Source organism: Bidens hawaiensis, unplaced genomic scaffold (genome assembly GCF_021521415.1).
Source record: "Bidens hawaiensis isolate Kalapana, Puna unplaced genomic scaffold, B.hawaiensis_p1.1 tig00001369_1, whole genome shotgun sequence".
Lineage (NCBI taxonomy): Eukaryota > Viridiplantae > Streptophyta > Magnoliopsida > Asterales > Asteraceae > Bidens > Bidens hawaiensis.
In genome coordinates, this window is record NW_027491077.1 from 3,034,549 (window position 1) to 3,060,186 (window position 25,638).

At 39.0% G+C, this 25,638-nt stretch overlaps 1 protein-coding gene across 1 annotated transcript; it reads right to left on the reverse strand.

The window, feature by feature from the left end:
• Window positions 1–588: 588 nt before the first annotated feature.
• LOC143572310 (thylakoidal processing peptidase 1, chloroplastic-like) lies at window positions 589–3,498 on the reverse strand. Its single transcript, XM_077057504.1, has 6 exons — window positions 2,948–3,498; window positions 2,309–2,377; window positions 2,129–2,197; window positions 1,365–1,451; window positions 1,157–1,224; window positions 589–1,069 (listed from the first exon to the last, which is right to left on the reverse strand). The coding sequence occupies exons 1-6, from the start codon at window positions 3,476–3,478 to the stop codon at window positions 958–960; spliced, it is 936 nt and encodes a 311-aa protein (XP_076913619.1). The 5' UTR covers window positions 3,479–3,498; the 3' UTR covers window positions 589–957.
• Between the last annotated feature and the right edge of the window lie 22,140 nt (window positions 3,499–25,638).

A 25,638-nucleotide genomic window follows, 5' to 3' on the forward strand; every position in this document is an offset into this window, starting at 1 on the left:
CACAAGAAAAAAGATACCGCAGTAGTAACTTGATGGTAGATAGCAAGTCGTCGTCAGTAACAACTTGTTGACCTTTTACTTTATTCAAAAACTTATCTCAGTAGCAAGTTATGCCTTATGAGGTGTTTGGGATTGCTTATTTTCACCAACTTATAACTTATAAACTTTTTGAAAAAGTAATAAGGTGTTTGGGATTTTTTATATTGTGAGAGGAAAAGTTTCATAAGTTACAATTATTAACTTAATGAAAAGTTATAACGAGGTAAAATAAAGAATCCCCAACACCCTCTTAGTAGGAACCATTTTCCCAATGGTAAGAAAATATTGCCCTTCGATAAGAACAATAACAAGTTGCATTGCCATCAATAGCAACATGCTGTATCAACATTAAGTCTTAAATCATTGGTGAAGAATTTTAAAGCTTTTAGAATTGTTGTGACAATTTTAGTTATAATATTATAGGAAATTCAAAAGCCTACTTCAAAAGTACAAATCCTACAACATTTATTATGACATGAATCTTAGACAAGTTAGATGTTTTGCAACCAGATGTAAAGGCAAACTTGAGAATAAGGATGCAACCAGATGTAAAGGTAAACTTGAAAATAAGGACTACATATGAAGATACATACACATTTTAAACAATACTTGAATTCAGATTTCCATTTCAACAACTTATGCAAACGATACAAATTACAAATGCAATTCTAATTCTAATTCCATTGAATTTCACGGAATTCGTTGATTCAAAAATCATAATAAACAAAGAACGGAAACAAACCCCAAAACCGCCACCCAAAGCCATCAAAACAGTTCAATAACATACGGACATAATCGTCCGGTCAATAATAGCTGACACCAAGAACCAGACCACAAACAAGAGGGGCAAAGTATTCACAATGCACAGAGTCATTTCATATTCAAGGTTCCCAAACACATAGGGAAGATGGCTCATTGTCAAGAATGTGAAACACCTTTTCTTGCTTCATATATGGTGTCTGAGATCTTTGTGGGTGGCCAATAACGAAACACAGACCGGCCCACAATGTTCTCTATAGGAAGCGGGCCCCTACAAAATAACAAACAAATATACATATATTATAATTTCATTCTATTTAACCAAGAATTAGAAACACAACAAGATTTTGATCATTACCATATGTGCGAGTCAAAACTGTTGTTTCTGTTGTCACCCAAAACGAACACATAGCCTTCTGGCACCACCTATGACAATAACAGTAATATTTTGCACTTTAAAATTGGATCTTGATGCTAGTGAACATAAATGCTTTATCAAGAACTTGTAGAGTGAAAGTACAAGATAAAATGTATACAATAAATAATATCATATTCCATTGTATTACCATTGGTTTCATTTCATAATTTAATGGCTCTAAAATGAATTCTTCATCTTGTATAACACCATTTATCAATAGGTTACCTCCTCGAACCTGAAATTATACAATCAAATAAATGTTTTAGGCGTAAAGATAAGTATTATAATCTTGGTTTTAAAAGGCGTGAAGCACAAAAAGCTGGAGCCTGATTCTAAATATAAGCTTTTTAATAAAACAAGCCTGACCTTCATTTATCAAGCTCAAGCTGGCTCATAAGCGTAAGCAAGCCTATTATTTATTTAACTTTTATTTAGTATGGTAAATGCATGATTATATCATGCACATTAATACAACTATTATTTTACATACAAAAACTATAATTACAATATATCCAAAACATAATTATATTTGTACATAAATTAATTAATAAATGCTAAGCAAGCCAAGCCCGAGCTTCATTTATCGAGCTCGAGTTGTCTGTTGGCTCGTGAGTGTAAGCGAGCCTACTATTTATATAAGTTTTATTTAGTATAGTAATAAATATTTATATAACACATATTAATTGTGATATGTAAAATTATTATTGAAATTGTGATAAAGTAACTAAAAATTAAATATTATGTCATATGTAAAATTATTATTGAAATAAATAAAAAAAATGATTATAAATGTAAATAAATTAATAATAAACAAGCCGAGCTCGAGTTTGAAAAACTACACGCTGCGATTGCTTTTTAAAACAAAGGCCATAATGTGTAGAGAAAGATAACTTTTGAAATTATATATCTTACCTCAACACAATCGCCGGCTTTTGCTACAATTCGTTTTATAAATACATCACCAGAACTGTAACCATATTCCTGTATCATGAACGATTGAGTATAGTAAGTCAATAACAAGATTTGACCAAGATAAAACAGCCATTAATATGTATGGTCTGATAAATGAATAACTCAGAACTAAAATCCGACCAGAAGAATGGGAGGGGCCCTGAATATCACAATATCTGAAACTTTTGGCTTTCGAAAGACGTATGAAACCTAAATCAATAAGAAGCAAAAGTCAAAATCTTATTTTAAAATCAAATCACAAGTCTCCATTTACTTTAGAATAGCTAATCATAATTTAATTAGATAATAACACCTTCAAATACATCACATAAAACCACAAATTACTTTTTGAGGGATTGGTAAATAAACAGACAATTACTTGATAACCCCTTAAAATCAATCAAATGAAACGACAAATCAAGAAACACATACTTGATTAGACCTTTAAAATCCATCAAACGATACCGCAAATCAAGAAACAATTACTTAATAACACCTTCAAATCCATGAAACGAGACCATCCATTTACTTTGACGGATTACCAAGTCAAGTTATAATTAGTTGATTACGTCATCAACAAAACCAAAAAACTCAATTCACTTTTGATAGATTAGCAAATCAAGAATAATCAGATGATAGCACCTCTAAATACATCAACTGAAACTAACAATATCACTTTCTTTGAAAGATAAGCAAATCAACAAACATTTTCTTTGAGAGATTAGCAAATCAAGATGACAATTGATTTTGACATATAAGCAAATCTTGAAACAATTATACCTTTTCAGCCATAATGCGATCACCAATATCAAGAGTGGGACTCATGGAAGCGGAGGGAATGGACCTCGGCTCGGCCAACTGGGACCTGAACAAAATACTGACACTGAAAGCCGTAAAGGCAGCCTTGGCATCATCGGAACAGACACTCAACAACTTTGAAAACCAAGTGACCGAAGACGTCTTGGCATCAACAAGATGACATCTGTTATGATGAGCCGTACCTCCCCCTTTATCCACCTCACTACTAGTATTAATCTCATTACACGGAAGCCACTTGGAGGCATGCAAAAACGGAATAACCGAAGACGCCTTCAACGGCGATATGCCAAACGCTCCCAAACCACAACCACCACCTGGGGCAGCCGCCGTTGACTTAATCAGCGAGATCAATCCGACGACAATCGGAGAAGGTCTTGAATGGTCTGGTGTTTGGAAGAGACGAGGACGGACGAAGGCGTCTTGGAAGATACGGCAGGTGTTGGACTTTCCAGCGACGTAACCGGAGTAGGAGACGGTTAATCGGATCGCCATGACTGCAATTTTGATCAAGATGTGGAGAATAGCGTCTAACTGGCGGTGGTGCTGTGCTAATTGGAAGCCTACAAAGTCAAGGATCCCATTGGAACTGAAGGAATTGGTTGGATTGTGATGGAAGGGTTGAATTGAGAGTAACAAATAAATAAAAAACCCTAATTTGAAATTCAAAGTCAAAACGAAAATGAGGAGGTTTCAGTTATCTCCGGGAAGAGACGGATACGCGAAAGATGTGGGAACAAAGATACAAACTAATTTACGTCTCTCTCTTACAAGTGCTTTTGTTAATAAGAGGCGGCTCATTTATTTTTTATTTTAATATTAAATTTGTAAAGTTCAAACTATATTAAACTATATTATTTTTTTTCATTCGCTAAGTGCTTGTTTTCTTTGATAATACCAACACCTTTACTAACACACCAAAAATGATGCGACTATAAAGTGATTTTTAACCTATAAAGAGTTTTCTTATTTATTATAGTATAATAAAGATAAAATTAGCGAAAAACAAAGGCCTGGTCGCGCTACGCGACTAGGTGGGCCTTTCTAGTCGCGCTACGCAGCATCCCACATTTCCCCAACGCAGCCAAGAATGTTCAAGAATCAGCTACCCCATCTTTATTGTCTTCTAGTGGGTCTTGTGGGCTTGTTTTAACCTATTTTATATTAGGAATGAGGTGTTTAAACACACACACACACACACACACACACACATATATATATATAAAGGGCTTATACCCTATGAACGAAATAACCACAATTTCATCAGCCACCACACCTTTTCTAGGGTAAAAACCAAGGAAGACAAGCTTACAGTTCTATCTTTTATCCTTTGGTTGTCGGTTTTGAGTATTTTTAACGATTTTAAGTTCGTTTTTGGTTTTTAATCATTCAAACATTTTGTAATTAGATTTATATGAACATGTTCATCACTTTTATATATATTTGATACTGTTCATTGATTATGATTGGCTAGATTGATTAGAATCACCTAGGTTTGATGTTTAATGGTTGATTTATCACTTTTCGGGTGCTAATTTCGTGTTTGATTGTTTAGTTATTGTAAGGTTCATAATTTGTTATATTATTCCATGAACCTTGCTGCCATTAGATGTATTTTAGGTTGCATGAGCCTGAGTAGTTGATTATTGCTTGAATTTATTTCGTGTAGTCATTAATTGTTAGTTCGGTTAATACTAAGTGTGTTGATTGATGGTAGTAGACGCCTGCCATTAGGGTTTGTGTTTCTTGAGTGATTTAAGTCAGTGGGATCATCCCGTTTGAGTTGGACCAAAACCTTAGGGGTTAGCTTATCTCTCTGCTTTAGTTGATTTTGTTACCCGTTGCGAGACAACGTGCGGTTTTCTAGTTGTCGACTAGGTTAGTTTGTAAGTTAAGTTATTTGTCCTTAGTATTGAATTACCCGTCTTCTCCCAGGTTTGTAATAGCTCGAGCCTTAGCGAGACATGTAACTTAGACATGGACCAAGTGATGAGTTATTAGGGCGCGTAGATAAACAACCACGAATTAAAAGTTATCTATACGTTGTTAAGGTTTTCTAGTAAAACTGACCCTAGGGACCCAGTTGCGTTGACCTCATCTATGTTAACCCATCTTTAGAGCCATGGTGTTAACCACTTGTTAGAACCTGAGCCATCCTATACCCATTAAGTCATCTTACTTGGGTGATTCGTTTTCTTATTAACGTTAGTTTCGTTAAGTTTCCGCGTTAAGTTCGTTAAGTTTAGTTAACTTAAATTAGTTAAGTTAGTTTTAAATAAATATGATAAAGATAATATATTATTGTAACACCCCGAAACCGCAGCGGAAACGTAAACGGGATGCAACAGACACCTCTGATATAAACCACATTGTTTATAAAGAAAACTGATTACATTACTAAACTTCAAATTACATTATCTCGTATTTCATTACCGTCTAGGTGATACACACATCATACAATACTGTAGGACCGATTCGGGACTCGGTTTCCCAACGATTCACGGGGCAACGTGTTAGAGTGCGGAATCCTCTAACACGGTGATTCGGTGGTGATCAACGGGCACGTAGGTACGATTCCTAAAGGGGTTTGACGCCTAGGATTGGAGGAAACGACCAAGAACACGAAGAACAGTCGAGAGAGTTTCTGTAGGCTGCTGGTTCGTGAGTGTGTATTCTGTTCTCTGCATGTGAAATTTCCCAAGTAACGTTTATATACCGAAGACTCATTCGGTCGAATGAGATACTCATTCGATCGAATTAGATCTGGTTCGATCGAATGAGATCTGGTTCGATCGAATCAGTCACTGATTCGATCGAATCAGCTTCGTTTGACATTTTCAGTACGTTAACTTGGTTTCACGATCGTTGGTTTCATGTTGAACCAACCTGATAGAACTGGGGACATACATGTGACATTTCATGTCCTAACAAACTCCCCCTTGGAGCCAGTTCTATTTGCCTGTAACCAATCGAGTTCTCTTGCTCGATCGTAACTCCCCCTTGGAGTTATCTCACTCTCTCTTTTCTCAAAACTAGTGGTGCATACGTTGCATCCACAAACTCCTTTCTTCATGGAGTTCTCTCTTGATCAAATGGTACAGTCAGTCAGACTTACCATAGGTTCCGCATATCCTGAGACGCTGTCAATTGGAATTTTGGATTAACATTTAAGCACAATTGTATTAGATTTGTAAAATTGACATTAAAGCATAATCTATCACAATATTCCAAATCATATTTCATTCAATTCAAAACAATTACAATCAGAAGATTTAACTTTGAATTACAACAAGAAACAAGATAAACGAAAGACATGGCAATTAATCTTTAGTTTCTTGGGCATACTTCTTCTGTTGTTCTTTCCAATTTGATCCTGCATGTATGTCATAGGCAAAGCAAATCCTAATGACATTTCTGTACGTTAACGCTTGCTCTATGTCTTCAGGAGCATAAAGAATCTTTGTCTTGTACAACGTATAGACATCCTCCCTTGACAAATTTGTGAGCCACATTGGATCAAAAATACGAATTGTGCTCCAGTTTCCATAGTCATTGAGCACAATAACTGCCTCATGCAGTCTTCCATCATAGTACCAATGCCTGAATGATTTGTAGAAGTCCTGCTTCATCTTTCTAAGAGGAATCTTCTTCATTGTGAGTGGTGGCATGTACTTCAAAATAACTTTTGGCCTGTTGGTGATCGGATCGATCTCCTTTTTGCTTATATATCTCTTCGGCCTTTGTGGTGTGATCATCTTCCATTTTGTGTTGTACTCTTTTCGCAATACACTCTGATAATACGTGGCAAATGGAGATGAGTTGGCGTATAGCATATCAAGATAATTCAGACGGTTCAGATCATAAGTAGGAAGGGTCTTCAAATCAGTAATACGTTGAAAGTATTCAACCCCCCTTTCTCTCTTGACAGCTACGCAGTTAAGATCCTTCAGACATGCCCAAGCGATAATTTCTCCTGAAGTTCTGCGACCCTTCATCTTATATGACGTTGTATGAGGAATGGTCGGCTTCGCTTTTCGTCTGGATCTAATCTTCTCAAGAATAGCATTGAATGCTTTCTTGCATTCCTCGGTTTTCTCTAAAAAATCGGCTTGATCCGTTTCAGAAGGCTGTTCCATATTGTTTGACCTTTCTTCAGCCTTTTTCTGTATTTCCTCCTCTGTTACATTTTGGAAGAAACTTGCAGAGTTAGGAAGATCGTCATTTTGAGACGTATAGTATTCAGGATACTCTTCCTTTGACAAGTCTTCCATTTCAACTTCATCAAATTGAGAAGGATCGACGTGTGAGGGATCAGTGGCCGTTGATGATGATGAATCAGGTGTAGCAGCAGAAAAAGACATTTGTTCTGTTGGAGGCAAAGCCAGATACTTGCCTGTTTCTACGTTGGATAATTCAAACATTTGTTCCAATTCTTCTTCTGTGAAATTATGAGAAATTTCACCTTCTTCCAAGTCTCCACTTGCGAAGTTTCGCTGCTCATTTGGATTGTCCAGTAGAAACGTGAAAAATTCTGCTGCAGTTTTTGATTGCAGCGGTTGGACATTAAACGGATCATCATCACCTGTTTGATTAAACAACCACAATTTAACAACAATTTTAAGTAAACATATGTAATATCATAAACATGAAATACAATATCATTACATATGAAACTGAGTCTATACAAAAATCATTATTTAACAAGATTTAACATTTAAATCCTCACTACATTCACTCAATTCACTCTTTAGTACCTTCACCTCCATCATCTAAAGAGTCAAGTTCGTCTGTGTCCACATCAACATTTGTTGGACCTTCCAAACGTAGAACATCTCCTTTCAATTCGGTTACTTTCGCTTCAAGGCTTAGATTTGACTCTCTTAGTTCCTTGATAGAAGAGCCCTGATCAGCGACAGTCGCATTCAGCTGACTGTTTTCAATTCTGAGCATGTCGTTTTCGGCTCGAAGTTGGGCAATCTGCTCATCTTTCAGCCGATTTTGTTCTTCTTGCCGTCTGTTCAGCTCTTCTTGCTCAGTCTTGAACATGAACATCTTCATCATAGCCTTGTGAAGATCAGCCAGTTCTGTTGCAACCTGAGGAGGTATAGACATTTCAGGTTGAGATTGAGTTGTCGGTTGTGGTGCTGATTGTGTTGCTGGTTGCTGTGTTGGTGGCGGTGCTTGTTGAACGGGAGGAGCAGCAGACGAAGTCCCAACTGGTTGTAACGTTGGAGGACGAGGGAGATCAGAAAATAAACTCCGATACTTCCTTGTAACCTTCTTCTTTTGCCTCTTTGCAGGCCTTTCTTTGTCCGCAGCATCCTCGGCCCTAACCTCACCAGCAAAGTGCACATCCGATGCACTTGCTTCATCACCAGCATCCAGAACCTCAACGTTAAAGAATGAATCAGCCTCTTTTTCGGCATCTGTTCTGGTGTCTGCCGGTACCGCTTCCTCCTCAGTGTCAGATTCGTCGCTGGTTTTCTGATAAGGTAAGTTCTCGACGTCTGAATCACTGGCGGCATTCCTCCACTTCCTCTTCGGAGGAGCCTTGTAAGACGGATTTGTCACGTGCCCAAAACACCGTTTGTGTGGTGGTCTTGTGGGGCGATCCTTGTAAGATTTTAAACGGTTGAGAGTTTCGTTCTTCATGTGGTCCAGTTTCACCACAGCACCCTCATTTTCTTTCAGTAGACCCGGAGCTTGACTATCGACGATCATTTGCACAAATCTCGGGTACTGTAGAAATTTCTCGCCCGCCCCTTGTTTTATTGTCAGATTTTCCACCATATGGCTGAAGGTCATCTGCGAGAAGTTGTAGGGGCGGTTCATCACTAATGCAGCCATTGTGAACTGCATGCTTTCCCTCAATTTGTCAAAACTTGTTCTTTGAGGCCCTAAGCAGTGCATCACCACGTGTGCCAGATATTTGAACTCTGGACACAGATTGGCTTTATGGAGTAGACCGGCATTCAGGTCACCGTCGTACTTCATTCTTGCAAAACATCCTCTGGTTCCAGCAGGATGTAACCCAGTAGGATCTGAGTCAGCATCAGCAAACCCACAGACTTCCCTGAGGATTTGGGCAGATACAACAATTCCGTGCCCTCTAACATTGGAGCGAATTACCGACGGCACAACAGTTTTGTCGTGCGAGGCATTCCTCCAGAATTCCTGTTGAATTGACATGATGGGTTCTACTACCCTTGAGATAGGTCCGTGAATCCTGGACCGTTTCAGGAATTTGATCATTGTTGCAAAGTCTTTCCCATGGCTTGCCTTTTCGTCGAGAAAGGCTACAATATTGTGCTTGATTGATGTTTTGAAGGGAACGAAAACTTCTGCAACTTCAGCAATTTTATCTGCAAACATAAACGTGTTAGAACGAACAGATATCGAAAAGACTTAATGCGTTTAACATTTTCAAACTTTCTGGACTGGTTCAATCGAATGAGCAAAGATTCGATCGAATGAGCTACTCATTCGATCGAGTGAGCTACTCATTCGATCGAGTGAGATCTAGTTCGATCACAGACAGTCGAATGAGATAGATATCATCTTTGACCTCTGATTCAATCGAACTACTGATCGAATAAGTCTCATTCGATCGAACGAGAGACTCGTTCGATCGAGTAGACTGATTCGACTCCTTCAACCTCAGCCCAGAATCTGCAGAAACCCGATCGACATTTTCGATCGTTTAAAGGTACGCAACACACAGATAGCATCAGTTGAAGTTTATTAACATGTATCAACATTAAACTACAAGACTTAAACGATTAAAAACAGTTCAATATCAGTTTCGTTCTAAAGTCCGTTTCCGAGAACTAAAACGACCAAAAACATGATCAAAACACGGTTAAAATCCAAAAAAACTTACATTTTATTGATGTACGTGAAAAATCGAATAAGATGAATGGAACAAAACGAGGGTTTCGCGTAAACAATTTTGAGAGTAAATTTCCGTAAATTTTTTCGAATAATACTGACCGATCGAATGAGTCTGAGTATTTATACTGTTTCTGGACTCATTCGATCGAATGGACTTGTTCGTTTGGACCAATCGATCGAATGAGAGTCTATTCGATCGAATAAGTCTCTCGCAACACTTCTCATTCTCACAACAACTGACTCGATCGAATCGGCTCATTCGATCGTTTTACTCGATCGAATAGCAACATATTCGATCTAATGAGGGAAAAACTTTGGAAAAATAAACTTTTAAACTTTTTATTCCCTGCCATAGATCGTGGTGCCTTTGAACCTGCAAGAAAACATAAACTTTTGATACTTGGTTAGTTTTCTTAGACATTTTCCGATAATGAGAGCTTAGTTCCTACAGAACATATAGATCATAAGACATTAGTAAACACACGGAAAAATATCAGGCACAACCATCTTTGGGCTTTCTTGTCACTTCTTCTTTCTTTCATGCACAGTCGGTTGCGCAGATAAACATTTAGCAACCTGCATGAAGTTTTCTGTCATTCCTACACACTGGATAAACATTTAGTAGGATCAGACAGGGATCAGACTACCTGTCACGATGATTTCTTATCGATTTTCAAACAAACAGAACTAAATAAAATGAAAAATAAATAGAAATAAGGGAGGGACAGGGATCAGACTACCTGTCACAGGATGATTTCTCATCAACATTAAAGCAGAATAAAAATAAAAAAATAATTCAGAATAAAAATCTTTTTGAATTTTTTATAATATTCAAACTGAAATAAATAACTGTATAAAATTTAAAATACAATATTTTTGGTTGAGAAGGATCTATAATAAGAAATTGTTAGTCCCGGTGCTGATCGATACGAGATCCGCACGAGGTCTAGGAGTGCGGAATCCTCCTAGACTCGTATATGGTGTATAGACGAAGAACACAAACACGTACACGATCAAATACACAAACAAATACAAGAATGGATAATCAAATCTGCAGATTCATATAATAATAAAACACGTTACATACCGTAACATAAACAGAAACACGACTGACCCGAGGTGAGCTCTACCTCGGGTCGTCTCACACGACTCTCACTCTCTTGCTCTCTCTTGACACTCAAACTGTAACACACACTCTCTGAATTACTGGATTCACTCTACATAACCTAACACGACACATGTATATATAGACAATCTTCACGGGCTTGGGCTTCAGTAGGCGAAGTTGTTCATAACTTCGCCTAGGGCGAAGTTGTGATAACTTCGCCTAAGGCAGAAGTTGTTACAACTTCGCCGTTGGCGAAGTTGTTATAACTTCGCCTAGGCGAAGTTGTGCTAACTTCGCCTGTGACGATCCGCTGGTCAGAATTGCATAGCGACGGTCACAGAATGCACCAACAGTCTCCCCTTTGACCGTTGCTCTCAATTCTAACAAACACGAAAGATCATCTGTTACAAAACATGCACTAACAGACTCCCTCTTAACTGATGATCTTCTGTTTTGTTCATCAACCAGCCGTGTCTGAATCTGTCCTGTAGCTTCACAAATCTACCAATCACCCAGCGTCTTCCATATCAGATCTCCCCTTCAGTGTAAGCTTCTCCGACTATAACGATTGAGGTCTTTGAAATGCATGCATCCTCGTGCCAATAGATCATCTCAACCAATCACGTGAGTCCATCTGACTTCACCAACACATGAAGTTGGGCTTCCTCCACAACTTCACCAACTCGTCGGCATACGATAAGGTTTAATCTTCAACTACTCAACATCAGGTGATCAATTTCATCACAAAACCACCTTGACAGAATCTAACACATGACCATTAATTAATCCGAAGCATCTTCAATCACCAGGGATAACAATCAAGAACATAGACACTTTAATTCCCGGTTAAATCCAACTTGTTCCAGAATCTTCACTCGTATAAATAAGCATCACGTTTCAGGATCCAATTCTCGAACGCCTTGAAAATAACATAAATAATATGCTCTGACCGCAATCCAGTAATGACGAAAACCTTCAGTTCAATTTGACTTTCTTCGGTTGGTCAACCACGAACAACAACAATTTCATTGCCCACAAACACCCGAATATGTGTCAATATCCAGTTTCAAACAATATCCCATTCACAACCTCAACTCCAAATCCAGAGTTGACACGTATTTGTTCACACGTAAGACCAAGAGATAACAAGATCACTTGTTAACGGAACAACATCTTTGGTCTCACAATAATCGTGTACACCCGGCCATACAGACGAAAACTCCAAACAATTTTTTTTTTTTTTTTTTTTTTTTTTTTTTTTTTTTTTTAACTTCACCTGGCCATAACTTCGCCTGGCCATAACTTCGCCTGTTCATAACTTCGCCTGGCCATAACTTCACCTGGCTGCTAACTTCGCCTAAACCCTAAAATTTAAGCGACAACTTCGCCTGAACCCAATAACTTCGCCTGCGGCGGCTGTTCGGCCGAAAACGCACAGAAACGTGCCAGAAACACCAAAAACGCAGATCTCGAACCATAGCGTAAGAGCCTAAGGCTCTGATACCACTTGTTAGTCCCGGTGCTGATCGATACGAGATCCGCACGAGGTCTAGGAGTGCGGAATCCTCCTAGACTCGTATATGGTGTATAGACGAAGAACACAAACACGTACACGATCAAATACACAAACAAATACAAGAATGGATAATCAAATCTGCAGATTCATATAATAATAAAACACGTTACATACCGTAACATAAACAGAAACACGACTGACCCGAGGTGAGCTCTACCTCGGGTCGTCTCACACGACTCTCACTCTCTTGCTCTCTCTTGACACTCAAACTGTAACACACACTCTCTGAATTACTGGATTCACTCTACATAACCTAACACGACACATGTATATATAGACAATCTTCACGGGCTTGGGCTTCAGTAGGCGAAGTTGTTCATAACTTCGCCTAGGGCGAAGTTGTGATAACTTCGCCTAAGGCAGAAGTTGTTACAACTTCGCCGTTGGCGAAGTTGTTATAACTTCGCCTAGGCGAAGTTGTGCTAACTTCGCCTGTGACGATCCGCTGGTCAGAATTGCATAGCGACGGTCACAGAATGCACCAACAGAAATCATACAGACTTATTTGACTATCTACTGAGACTTTTCGTGATTTTTCACATGTTTTTTTTTTTTTTTTTTTTTGATTTTTCTTAATAAAAGAGTATACAATATTAAACTAGACATAATGAACATTCTTTTTGTGAGAAAGATCCGAACATGGGATCAGTACTGACATTGTAGCACTCAGTAAGTTCAATATAATTTCTTTTGGTCGATGCATATTACCGATGCGATTATGGGTATATTTGTCCATTTAAACTTAAACAAACATCCTCTCGTCTGTCAATGACCATTTGATAATTGCTTGTGATCACAGCTATGTATCCCACCATATTTTGATTGACTCATGTAGGACCTCACAACATATTGAACAGTCAAATCGGCGCATCTTATTTTTGACAAACGACCATAAGCTTATAGAATCCCCTTTGTTCGCTTTTCATCAAATTTTGTTGCTTTTCTCATTCTTGCGAATTTAATTAGCAACTTGATGATTTTATCATGTTTTCACATACGTGTTCGGTATTCATCTACTTGTCCCAAAATCATTTATTTTATATTTTTTTTCAGGAGATATCCAAGTTATCAGCGCTGTCCAGGTCGATACTTACGTATCACAGAGGGAGATAATAACTTTAGATATACCAGTATGGAAGAGCGCTGTCCAGGTCGATACTTACGTATCACAGAGGGAGATCAATCCAAACCGGTGGAGCATAAGATATTTAATACAGATATCCAAGTTATCAGCGCTGTCCAGGTCGATACTTACGTATCACAGAGGGAGATAATAACTTTAGATATCACAGCAAGGAAGAGCGCTGTCCAGGTCGATACTTACGTATCACAGAGGGAGATCATTCCAAAGCCGGTGAAGTATAAAATATTTAATACTCCTCCTTAATCAATGTTTAAAGCATTTGATTTAGAAGGGACTTTCGATGAAAGCAGACCTGCAACACGAAGATCTAACATTTTTTTTTAAGAATTTAGCTTTTGGGGGAACCAATTTGGGCCGATGGTAATTCGTGTACGCGTGATAAGACATATCCTCAATTGATATTGATCTTTAGACAGTGACGTCTCGTCAATTTATTTTAGATGTACACCCATAGCTGACAATCTAAATGATTTAGATAGGTCAAATCCAGACTCAATTCAGTAAGATAAGCCTACCAATATATCACATTAGTACTATGCATGACCAATTTTTCACTTTATATCTTTTTAACATCATGCTACTGTCAGTGTGCCATCACTTCCCAAAGGTTGGATACAATTTCTCATTTTCTGAATATATGAATGTTTTTGGATAATTTAAATTATTTCGCCCCGATCAAGTCAAAGTCTTCAGGTAAACGGCTATCCTGACGATCCAATGGATCAGCTGGACCGACCACATACGAGTATGTGTCCTTCTAACTAAGTATGAACGACTATTTTTCAGCGAAAGAATAAAAACACATCATAAACCGCCCCGGTCACTTTCAGTCATCTGGTTAATGGTTATCCTCATAATCTACTAGTAGAAGTAAGGACCAAACATATCCGAAGATATGTCCTTCAAACTGAAGCAACCGACATAATTCTAAGCGATAGTGACGTTTTTTTTTTTTTTTTTTTTTTAATATAAGGAAAATGAGAATAAGCTATATAGAAATAAAAATCTTTTTGATGTCTCAGTATGATAGCGTCTGTGTACTATCATCTTTCTTGTAACAAGATCAACTTCTCAAAATTTTAAAATTTTTGATGTTTTTGGGTTTTTGTATTTTATATTGTTTTTGGTTTTTCTTGAAACCTTTCTCCCCCTAAAAATTATAAAAACAAAATCTTTTTGGATTTTTCAAATTTTTAAGAAAAGAAAAAATGAAAAACAATTTAAATGATATCTTCAGGAACATCATCTGATTGACGTTTAACGCCGTTGATCTCTAGCAAATATAAAAACCGTGGTTTGTCAAATGATTTAGTGAAGAGATCAGCGCGTTGTTCCTGAGTGGGGATTTTTACCACATCGATTAACTTCTTTTCGTAACAGTCACGAAGGAAGTGATATCGAATTTCGATGTGCTTCGTTTTGCTAAAATGGACAGGATTTTTGGTAATTGAAATTGCAGCAGAATTATCAATATATATGGGAGTAGTAGAACATTCAATACCGTAGTCACGCATCTGTTGCTGAATCCAAATAACTTGAGAACAGCAACTGGTAGCCGCAATATATTCCGCCTCAGCTGTTGAAGTGGAGACTGACGTCTGCTTTTTGCATTGCCACGTTACTAACCGACTTCCAAAGAACTGACATCCTGCTGTTGTTGATTTGTAATCGAGTTTACAACCACCATAGTCCGAATCACTAAAAGCATGTAGATCAAAGTTATCATCATGAGGATACCAAAGACCCCAATCTGGAGTACCCTTCAGATAACGCAAAATTCTTTTGACTGCAATAAGATGGGAGACCTTCGGCTTTGACTGGTAACGTGCACAGAGACACGTAGCAAACATTATGTCCGGCCGAGAAGCAGTCAGGTACATTAGAGATCCGATGATCCCTCTATAGTGAGTTGGATTGATCAATTCACCCTTCTCGTCAGGATTAATCCCGTGATTAACCTCTAACGGAGTTCCCTGTGAAGAGGAACTCAACATCTCGAACCGTTTCAAGATGTCATTGACGTATTTTGTCTGGTGAATGAAGACACCGGAGTCTGTTTGATCAACCTGAAGTCCTAAGAAGAACTTCATCTCACCCATGGAGCTCATTTCAAATTTTTCTTGCATCACTTGTTCAAACTCCTTGCATAGTGTTTTATTCGTGGATCCGAAAATGATGTCGTCCACGTACACTTGTACCATAATGAGATCTCCTTCTTTCTCCTTTGTAAATAACGTGCAGTCGATCGTTCCTCTTCTAAACCCGTTGTTCAGAAGGTGTTTGGATAGTTCCTTGTACCAAGCTCTCGGGGCTTGGTGAAGACCGTACAAAGCCTTGTTGAGCAGGTAGGCTTTGTCCTTGTGATTTAGGTCTTCAAAACCTGGAGGTTGTGCCACATATACGGTCTCTTCGATGTGACCGTACAAAAAGGCACTCTTGACGTCCATCTGATATACTTTGAATCTTTTAAAAGACGCATACGCCAAGAACATCCGGATTGCCTCCAAACGCGCAACCGGAGCATACACCTCATTGTAGTCTAGGCCTTCGATTTGCCTAAACCCTTGGACCACCAGGCGAGCTTTGTTGCGAACAATCACTCCACGATCGTCGCGTTTACATTTGAGTACCCACTTAGTGCCAATTTTCTTCTGTCCTTTGGGGAGATCCACCAGCTTCCACACACCAAGTCTCTTGAACTGTAATAATTCTTCTTGCATGGCTGAGACCCAGTTAGCGTCTTTCAGCGCATCGGTGATGCTGCGTGGTTCTTCTTGTGCTAAGAAGCATTCATGGGCATTTAGCGCAACTGATCCTGACTCCATCATTTCAGTGTAGAGGCCAAAATTCAGTTGTCGACGTGTTTTGACACCCTGTTGAATGTCCCCTATAATGTTGTCTTGTGGATGATCACGTTCAGTCCTGACCACCGGATTGTCAGGAACGACAACATTTTGTTCCAAGTTAGTTAAGTTCGGCTCAGGAACTGGAGCGGTTGGTGCCTCTGAAGTAGACGTTAGAGGCTGATCTGCATTTGGCGCTTCTTGATTTGACGATGAAGGTTGTGGAGTAACCTGTGTCGGTGCCGATTGTACATCATCTGCTAGTGATTCATCTTCAGATTCAGATTCGGATGACTCTTGAACTTGCTCGCTAGACTCTGTGGAGGAAGACGATGATGGACCAGGATGAGGTGAAGATTGCTGTGATTCATCAGGAGGTGCATTTTGCGCCTCATACATCATCTGAATAGCAACCTCATACAAATTGAATGACTTGAACAATTTGTCAAAATCAAACAACCAGTCTTCTCCTGACCCCTTGGCTGGTTCTGTATAGCGTTGAACGTCGACATGGTACCATTCTTCAACTAATTTTGTTGATCTGTTGAAGACCCGTTTGAGAGGTACACTGTAACCCAGAAAATAGCCGTTGATGATCTTCTCCTCGAACTTATTATCGACTTGCCTTTTAAGTAACGTGCAAAGAGCTCCAAATGGTTCCAGGTGCTCTAAATTAGGTCTCCGTCGTTGAAGAAGCTCGAAGCTTGTCTTGCCGTGGCGCTTGACAATGCCTACCCGATTCAATGTGAAACAGGCGTTGGCAATTGCCTCACTCCAAAACGTGACAGGCAACACTGAGTCTGCTAACATTGTTCTAGCTGTCTCGATTAACGTTCGATTTTTCCTTTCAGCAACCCCATTCATTTGTGGAACATACGGGGCACTGAACTCCTGAACAATACCTCTTTCTTTGCAGAAGTTTTCAACATTCGCATTCTTAAACTCTGTCCCGTTATCTGTACGCATTCTCCGAACCTTCAGATTGTACTGTGACTCAAGAGTTGTAACTAGCAGATTTATACACCCAAATGTCTCGGACTTTGCTTTCAAGAAAAACACCCAAGAGAATCTCGAATATTCATCAGTAACCACTAGACAGTATGAGTGCCCAGAGATACTTTTGACGCTGATTGGGCCAAAAAGATCCATATGAAGGAGTTCCAATGGAATATCAATCGAGTGGAAACTCTTAGACTTGTGGGACCTTTTTACTTGCTTTCCCGCTTTGCACTGCACACACAAATCAGGGAGACGGAAACTTCTCAGATTAACTCCCTCAACTAGCCTGTTGTGCACAAGCTTGTTCATGTTCCTGACATTAATGTGTCCCATCCGTCTATGCCATATGACAGTATCACGTTCGGATGCCTTGGACACAAAACATGTCGCCGTTGGAGACGATGACCCTGCCTTAGCCATATCCAGAATGTAGAGATCACTCTGGCGTGCGGCTGACATTAAAACCTTGCCTTCAGAAATGGTGAAATCCTTAGCCAAGATGTGGCAGTCTCGATCATCAAACATAACTTTGAAACCCTTGTCGCAGATTTGACTTATCGACAACAGGTTGTTCTCCAACTCCTTGATGAAATTAACCTTATCAAACGAAATTCGCCCATTAGAAACAATTCCTTGGGCCGTGATGTAACCACCTTGATTTCCTGCAAAGGAAACTGCACCTCCTTTTATATGTCTGACACTGGATAGGATATTCATGTTTCCAGTCATGTGCCTGGAAGCTCCTGAGTCGATGATCCACATGTTGAATCTTGGATCATACAGAGCAACCTGCACACAAAAAGTAAAAGGTTTAAATATCATTGGAAACCCAAGCCTTTATGGTCTTGGGTTTTCCATTATTATCACGAATTAACAATTCAATCCATTTACCCTCATTAACACTGTTTTCTGGTTTGACATTGTTATCAACAGTGTTGTTTTTCTTTTGTTTCCAACTGTCAGTCTTCTTCTCAACATGTTTGACATAACTGGTTGAAGACTGACTTTCACTTGTTGAAGTGGAAACACTTGGGCTAGAGGGATTCGGTGATCTGTGTGGTGAGGTTGACGGAGGTTTCCTAGGAGAAACCGACCGCGGTGTGTGAGACCGAGTTTGACTTTGAATGTCAACGGTCGGTCTCCTCATAGGAGTTGACTTGACATATCTAGGATCCGTGTACTTGTAACAGAATCTTGCTATATGGCCAACCTCTCCACATGAGAAACAGTAATTTCTCCCCCTTTGACGTGGTGGAGAGTAATAACTTTGTTGTTGTTTGTTACCATAGTACCCCTTTGATTTGACATTTTGGGGTGAAGTTTGTCTGGGAGGTGGTTTTTGAAAATTATGTTTTTCATTAAAGTTACCCTCTCTGACAAACTGGGTACCATGTTCCACATGCACTTTCTCAGATTTATGATTAAACTTGTTCTTCTGAGAATTACTTGTTGTTGCCTTTGATTTAGATGTGGATGGGCCTGACTTAGTTGTGGAACCTAAGTCTGTGGCAACAACATTTGGTTTGTTCTCAGGAGCAGGGTCAATGACTTCTTTACCCTTGGACTTTGAAATTTGGTTTGTGTCCTCGGGTGTTTTAACATTTGAGTCATCGTCTGGCACAGCTCCTGGTGTGCTCACAAATTGGTTCAGCACTGGGGGTGGGACATTTTGATATCCCACACCTCTTTCCTTTTTGCACCGGAACTCGGGGATAATGTGTTCTAGCAAATAAGAGGAATTGGAGTAACTTTTTAATTTGAAAGTCAATGATTCAAGATCAGCTTTTGTGTTCTCCATTTCCTTTTTCAAGACATTATTTTTATTGATATGAAAATTTATAGAATCTTGTTGATTTAGAACACATATCTCCAATTCCTTGTTCTGACGCTTAAGGCTATCAACTTTTTCTTTAAAAGCAGACTCTTTCTGCTTCCAAGCCTTGTTTTGTGCAAGAGCGTCAGTCAGTTCAATTAAAGATTTTGAGGCTGCTTGTTTATAAGCCTCGAGATCTTCAATTCTCTCTTTCAGAGAATGAATTTCTTGTTCAGACATTTCACATTTTAAAAATTTGGTATTTTCTGGTTTGGGAGTAGTAGGGTTAGAACTTACCTTGGCATCATTTGACGTCTCTGCCATGAACGCAAAGTAAAGATTCCCTGCTCTTTCCAGAAAAGATGCAGACTTTGCTTTTGACAGTACCTTGTTGACTTCTTCAACAGTAGCAGCTTCTGCAGGAATTGTTGAACTTGGAGATGATTGAGGAACATTTGACTCTTTTTCTTGATCCTCCATAATCTCCACTGATGACACCTCAGCTTCATGCTCTCCTTCATTTACTTCAGTAGCTAGCTCCTCGACAATGTATTCTTCATCAGTTGAGGAATCATCAGACCCAGATTCTGAGTCTTGATTCACAATGTTGATGTCAGCCATGTTAATGCTGAAGTTCCAGGACTCGCCTTCATCACCTTGAACAGCAAGAGCAGCTTCATTGTTGATGTTGGCGTTGTTCGCTGTTGTTTGATTCTGAGGGACCAGTTGTCTCTCATTGTTGACATTTGCAGCGGCTGCGGCAGGAGTAGATGAAGTTGAAGTAGTTCGGAAGGGATATTGGTGACCTTCCCTCTTTGGTTTAGAGCACTCCTTGGCAAAATGACCAAGTTCGCCACAGTTGTAGCATTTAACTTTTGTTTTATCAAATCCAAACTTGGATTTATTGTTGATTGAAAGAGCTTGGCCTGTTTTCTTAGCCCACTTTCTAGCCCTACGGAACGCGCTGCCAAATGCCCACATTATGTCGATGCGTTCCATATCGTCTTCATCTAGCTGTTCATAGTCATCGCTGTCCAGATGACTGTTGCCAAGTTTACCAGCCACCATTAAACTGTATGATTCAATTATTGTGCCTAACGTTGCCATATGTTCTTTGGCAACTTCCACCGTTACCTTTCCCAAGCCTTCAGTGTTTAACGTTGCCTTTTCAGTTGACTTGGGTCCGGAGTTAGAACTTGAATGTCCGGAATTTGATGTTGGTGGTGCAGAAGATCTCGTTTCGGTCTCCTTAGATTGATTTGACATTGAGGAGACAAACGCAGTCTTCATTGGAGCATGGTCATTTGAATCTGACATTGGTGATTTTGACATGTACAGTGACTTGTCAGATGTTGCTCTGGGTTTCCTGGAGGATGCTCTTAATTCAGCGTCTTCCTGTCTGATTTCTTTAATAAAGTCAGAAAGAAGAATCGTCTCCAATTGATGACTTCTTCTCATCACAGTCAGGAAGGTGTTCCAGCTTGTTGGGAGTCCTTGAGCGAGACATCTAACCTTTTCAGTCCCTGTTGTTTTGACATTATAGGACTTTAGCTCTGACATAAGATGATAGAACCTTGACAGCAACGATTCAATGTCTTCTCCGGATTCTGGACCAAACAAATCAAATTCACGCTTTAGCTCCCGTGCGTGAATTTCTTTAAGTGACTCAGATCCTTCGCATCGTTCAACCAGTGCGTTCCAAAGTGTTGATGCTGTTGTGAACTGGTTAAACTGATGGAAGAGATCGCTGGAGAGAGCTTGAGACAGTAAGGAGAAGGCTTTCTTTTCAGCATCAAAGGCTATCTTTTGTTCTTCTGCAGCCTAAAGTAGCTCAGGCTTTCAACATCATCGTTTGTAGGATGCACCCACGTTGTCTGAACCGCTTCCCATAGTCCAGAATTCACACCTGTGATATGAATCTGGAATCTTGTCTTCCAGGTAGTAAACTCATTGAGTGCCATCAACTTTGGAGGCTTGTTGAAGCTTCCAGATTCTGAATCACTCTCAAGGATCGATTGGATCCTTTTGTTTGTACTTGAACTGGTAGACATGTTTGCTTCTTTGCTTTAATCTTTGATCTTCTAATCGAAAGTGACTGATTCGATCGAATGTACTCTTTATTCGATCGAATGTGTGTTGATTCAATCGAATGACTGACTGATTCACTGTTCAGGTCTTCCGAAGCTTATCCGATCGAATACGATTTAGTTCGATCGAATGAGGTGACTGGTTCGATCGAATGGATGTCCGATTCGATCGAAAGGGTTCTGGCAGTCGACTAAGAAAGAGATCGAATAGGTGGATCGAATCTGAGACTTGTTCGATCGACCGGAATCAGGTTCGATCGAAAGGATGAACTGATTCGATCGAATGGACTTGGCGCAGATCACGGCGGCAAAAACTGATTCGGTCAAAATTCAAACTGGTTCGATCGAATAAGAGGCTTATTCGATCGAATGAGTTCCAAAAATACGACTTGTTCGATCGGGATTTATGGAATTTCCAAACTTAGAAGATTTGACCAGATTTTCGGTTGAAAATTCAATAACACGAATCCTAGTTGATTTGGAAGCAAAAAATGACTCTTTTAAGTGTATTAACACTTAAACAAATAACCAACCAAACAAAAATGGATCAAACGTTTAAAAACGAAGAACACGATGAATGTTCTTGTTAAAACCCGGAATTTTAACACCAAATCTTGAGATCAAAAACCAAAATATATGACTTTTATGAGTTTTTGATAAGAACACAATGAACACCAAGAACAACAACACTAGATTTCGAAAATTTTTCAAGCAAAATATATGATTTTCACGAGAAAAACACGAATATCACCATGAATTTTTCGTGAATCAAGAACCTTAAGCTCTGATGCCACTTTGTAGGACCGATTCGGGACTCGGTTTCCCAACGATTCACGGGGCAACGTGTTAGAGTGCGGAATCCTCTAACACGGTGATTCGGTGGTGATCAACGGGCACGTAGGTACGATTCCTAAAGGGGTTTGACGCCTAGGATTGTTGGAAACGACCAAGAACACGAAGAACAGTCGAGAGAATTTCTGTAGGCTGCTGGTTCGTGAGTGTGTATTCTGTTCTCTGCATGTGAAATTTCCCAAGTAACGTTTATATACCGAAGACTCATTCGGTCGAATGAGATACTCATTCGATCGAATTAGATCTGGTTCGATCGAATGAGATCTGGTTCGATCGAATCAGTCACTGATTCGATCGAATCAGCTTCGTTTGACATTTTCAGTACGTTAACTTGGTTTCACGATCGTTGGTTTCATGTTGAACCAACCTGATAGAACTGGGGACATACATGTGACATTTCATGTCCTAACAAATACGATACATAAATCTGTTTATTATAATGTATCCTAACATCCCACACGCAAATCTTACACACATCAAGCACTTAGCACGTAAGCAATCACTTCATCTTAATTGTACCTGAAAAGCATGTGAGAAAACGGGTCAACTATGAATAGTTGGTGAGTTTCACAATTTGAGTAAACCTTGATAAATCAATATCATAATATAATATTATCTGGGGACACTGTTAACCCAGTACTGTACCCATTCCGGGAGCAATGTTAACCCAGAAACACCTCTTTGTACATCTGGGGACACTGTTAACCCAGTACTGTACCCATTCCGGGGGCAATGTTAACCCAGAAACACTTCTAGAAACATCTGGGGACACTGTTAACCCAGTACTGTACCCATTCCGTACGATTCCCGTACAATCAAATATATATAAATCCACGCAAATCCATGCGTTCAGTATGTACTTAAACATTTCAATAGTAACATGCTTCCGCCCCGGGAAAATATTTGAAAACAATTCAGGAAAAGGGGCTCGTGAAACTCACCTTAGCACATGCAAGCAGGTAACAACAATCATTATCAGTTAACACGTCCAATCTGTAATATGATCCCTACGATCGTTACTATACACTCATTATTAATATAACTTTAACCAAGTTAACCGGTACATCTGGGGACACTGTTAACCCAGCACTGTACCCGTTCTGAGGGCAAGGTTAACCCAGAAACACTTCTCCGGACTCAGATTGTGATGTCGTTTAGAGTTCCATGGTCACAACTACTATTAGTCGTTTTTCTCGTTTTGCGTGCCTAGCACGGTTATCCGTTTTTACGTTTCAAAAATGAGTTTGGTCACACACGACCCGAAAGTAGTGGTTGACTGATGATTTAATTAAAGATGTGAAATTAGAGCTCGGTTTAGACGCCCCGATTGGCCGCGGGACCCGTTTTCGTCTTTAGTGCACCGGAAACTGTTAAATCGGTTAAAAATATCCAAATCATCCGAATTATTTTCGGATGATTCATTTTTACTTGTTTAACTCAATTATATGAAAATAGTTCATTTTTAGGGTTTTTATACACCAGTCAGCTCGCTTAAGCGAACTTCACCGGTTTACGCGTTTTAACTTTAAAAGTTTGATAATTAGCACAAATAATTATCCGTTTAATCTCGGATCTTGAAATTTTGCAAAAATCACTTTTTGACAGTGGGGAATTTTATAAAAATATTTCCAGAATTAATTTCTATATTTAAAATTTGTTTATCTATTTTTAAACACTATTTAAACACTAAATATGTCGTAAATACCAAACGATCTTAGAAAAATCCCAAATTTCTCCTGGATGTCCCCTACCATCCACATAGTCCCCTGTAATTTTTCCAAAACCAAAATCTTCTTTTACATGCCATTTTCACTAAAACCGAGCTACAAAACCCTAGAACTCGTTTAACCGAAAGGCCTACTTAGACCTCTCCAACTGACCTCAAATTTTGTGTGTGACTTATACATGATATAAAAAGCTTATCTGAAATTTTCCAGAATTTTTCATGATATTTAACTATTTTTCACCATTTTTGGCCAAAACCGAGCATTAAATTCACCAAATATTCATCCTTTGTCCAAAAATTATCAAAAGTTCACAGAACTCTTATTTTCATGTGTAGAACATCCCTGTAAAATTTCATGACCTAACTCTAAACCATCAACAATCTGTCCCAAAACACATACACCGAACATAAACCGAATATACCTTTCGTTTTCCGCCACTACAAGCTACAAACTCGTCTTTCCGCCTTATCTACCACTAAACACAGAGCCTACAAACAACATACCACAATACCAAGCAAGTTACACTCACGATCAAGCCATTTCTTTCATGGTTTCGGTTATGATTCCAAAAACAAAGATTTAACCGTAAAAATTCGTTTTTGATTCGTTTAACTCCTTTCTTGGACCAAGATCCCTTGTATAACCCATATACATCACTTGATCATGCAAGAATCGGTTTTCATCATTGAAACCTCATTTTCTTGCAATTAAACTCAAGAAACGAAGATGGAAACGTGAATAACTCGATCATTACCTTGTTTTTCTTGCTAGAACTCTCGGTTTTTGGATGAAATTATTGAGAGAATGAATGGATTGTTGAAATGTTTTGATGAAAAAAGAAAATGAAGGGCCAAGGGAACACCCTTGTCCGATCGGGATTTTGAGAGGGTGGGGTGGGACCCACCTTTTCATCCTAGGCCACATGTTTGGATTCTCGTAATCCGGATAATGTTTTGGATAATCTGGTTCAGTTCGTTTTTCGGTTAAATGTCTAATTCGGCTTAAAACGAGGCTAAAACGGTCGTTTTTCGGCTAAAAAATGAAATTTTTATAAAACCGATTTAAAAACTTTAAAAACTTAAACCATGACATTTATTGACTTAAAACATCATATCATTAATTATCGCGCATCTTTTTCGCCTTGATCGATCATCTCTTGCTCGGTTTGGTATTAAAGGTTTCGTTTAATGTACCGACGTATCATTAAATCGAAATTCTTTTTCTGTGCCGTACTTTACTTATCCCGAAGCATTAATACTTCGTAACATCACTAAATATTATAGATATCGTCTATAATTGAACCCTCGATTCGTTCGGGTTTCAATAACTATCGATCGATTGATCGCATATTCAATACGATGAATTATATATTCACGTACAATCGATACAGTGAACCACGTATTCTCGTATAATTACTATGGTAATTCATGTACCCGACGTTAAATATAACGTAACTATTGTCTACCGGTTAGGGTATACCGGGTTTTGTCGGAATCGTTACATTCTCCCCCCGTTAAGAAATTTCGTCCTCGAAATTTTACACGTCCACTATCCCCTTCCGAGAGAAAGGTGGGGGTTTTTCCTTCAGAATTCAGCCTCGCGTTACCTGGTATAA

What these genes read in the sequence shown, in the direction of transcription:
- LOC143572310 (XM_077057504.1), bottom strand. Translation starts at nt 3,478, where the DNA reads ATGGCGATCCGATTAACCGTCTCCTACTCCGGTTACGTCGCTGGAAAG. An exon ending in GGGCCCCTCCCATTCTTCTG is followed by an intron (nt 2,198 to 2,308) that starts GTCGGATTTTAG and finishes TTCATGATACAG; the next exon opens with GAATATGGTTACAGTTCTGG. An exon ending in ATTATGAAATGAAACCAATG is followed by an intron (nt 1,225 to 1,364) that starts GTAATACAATGG and finishes TTATTGTCATAG; the next exon opens with GTGGTGCCAGAAGGCTATGT.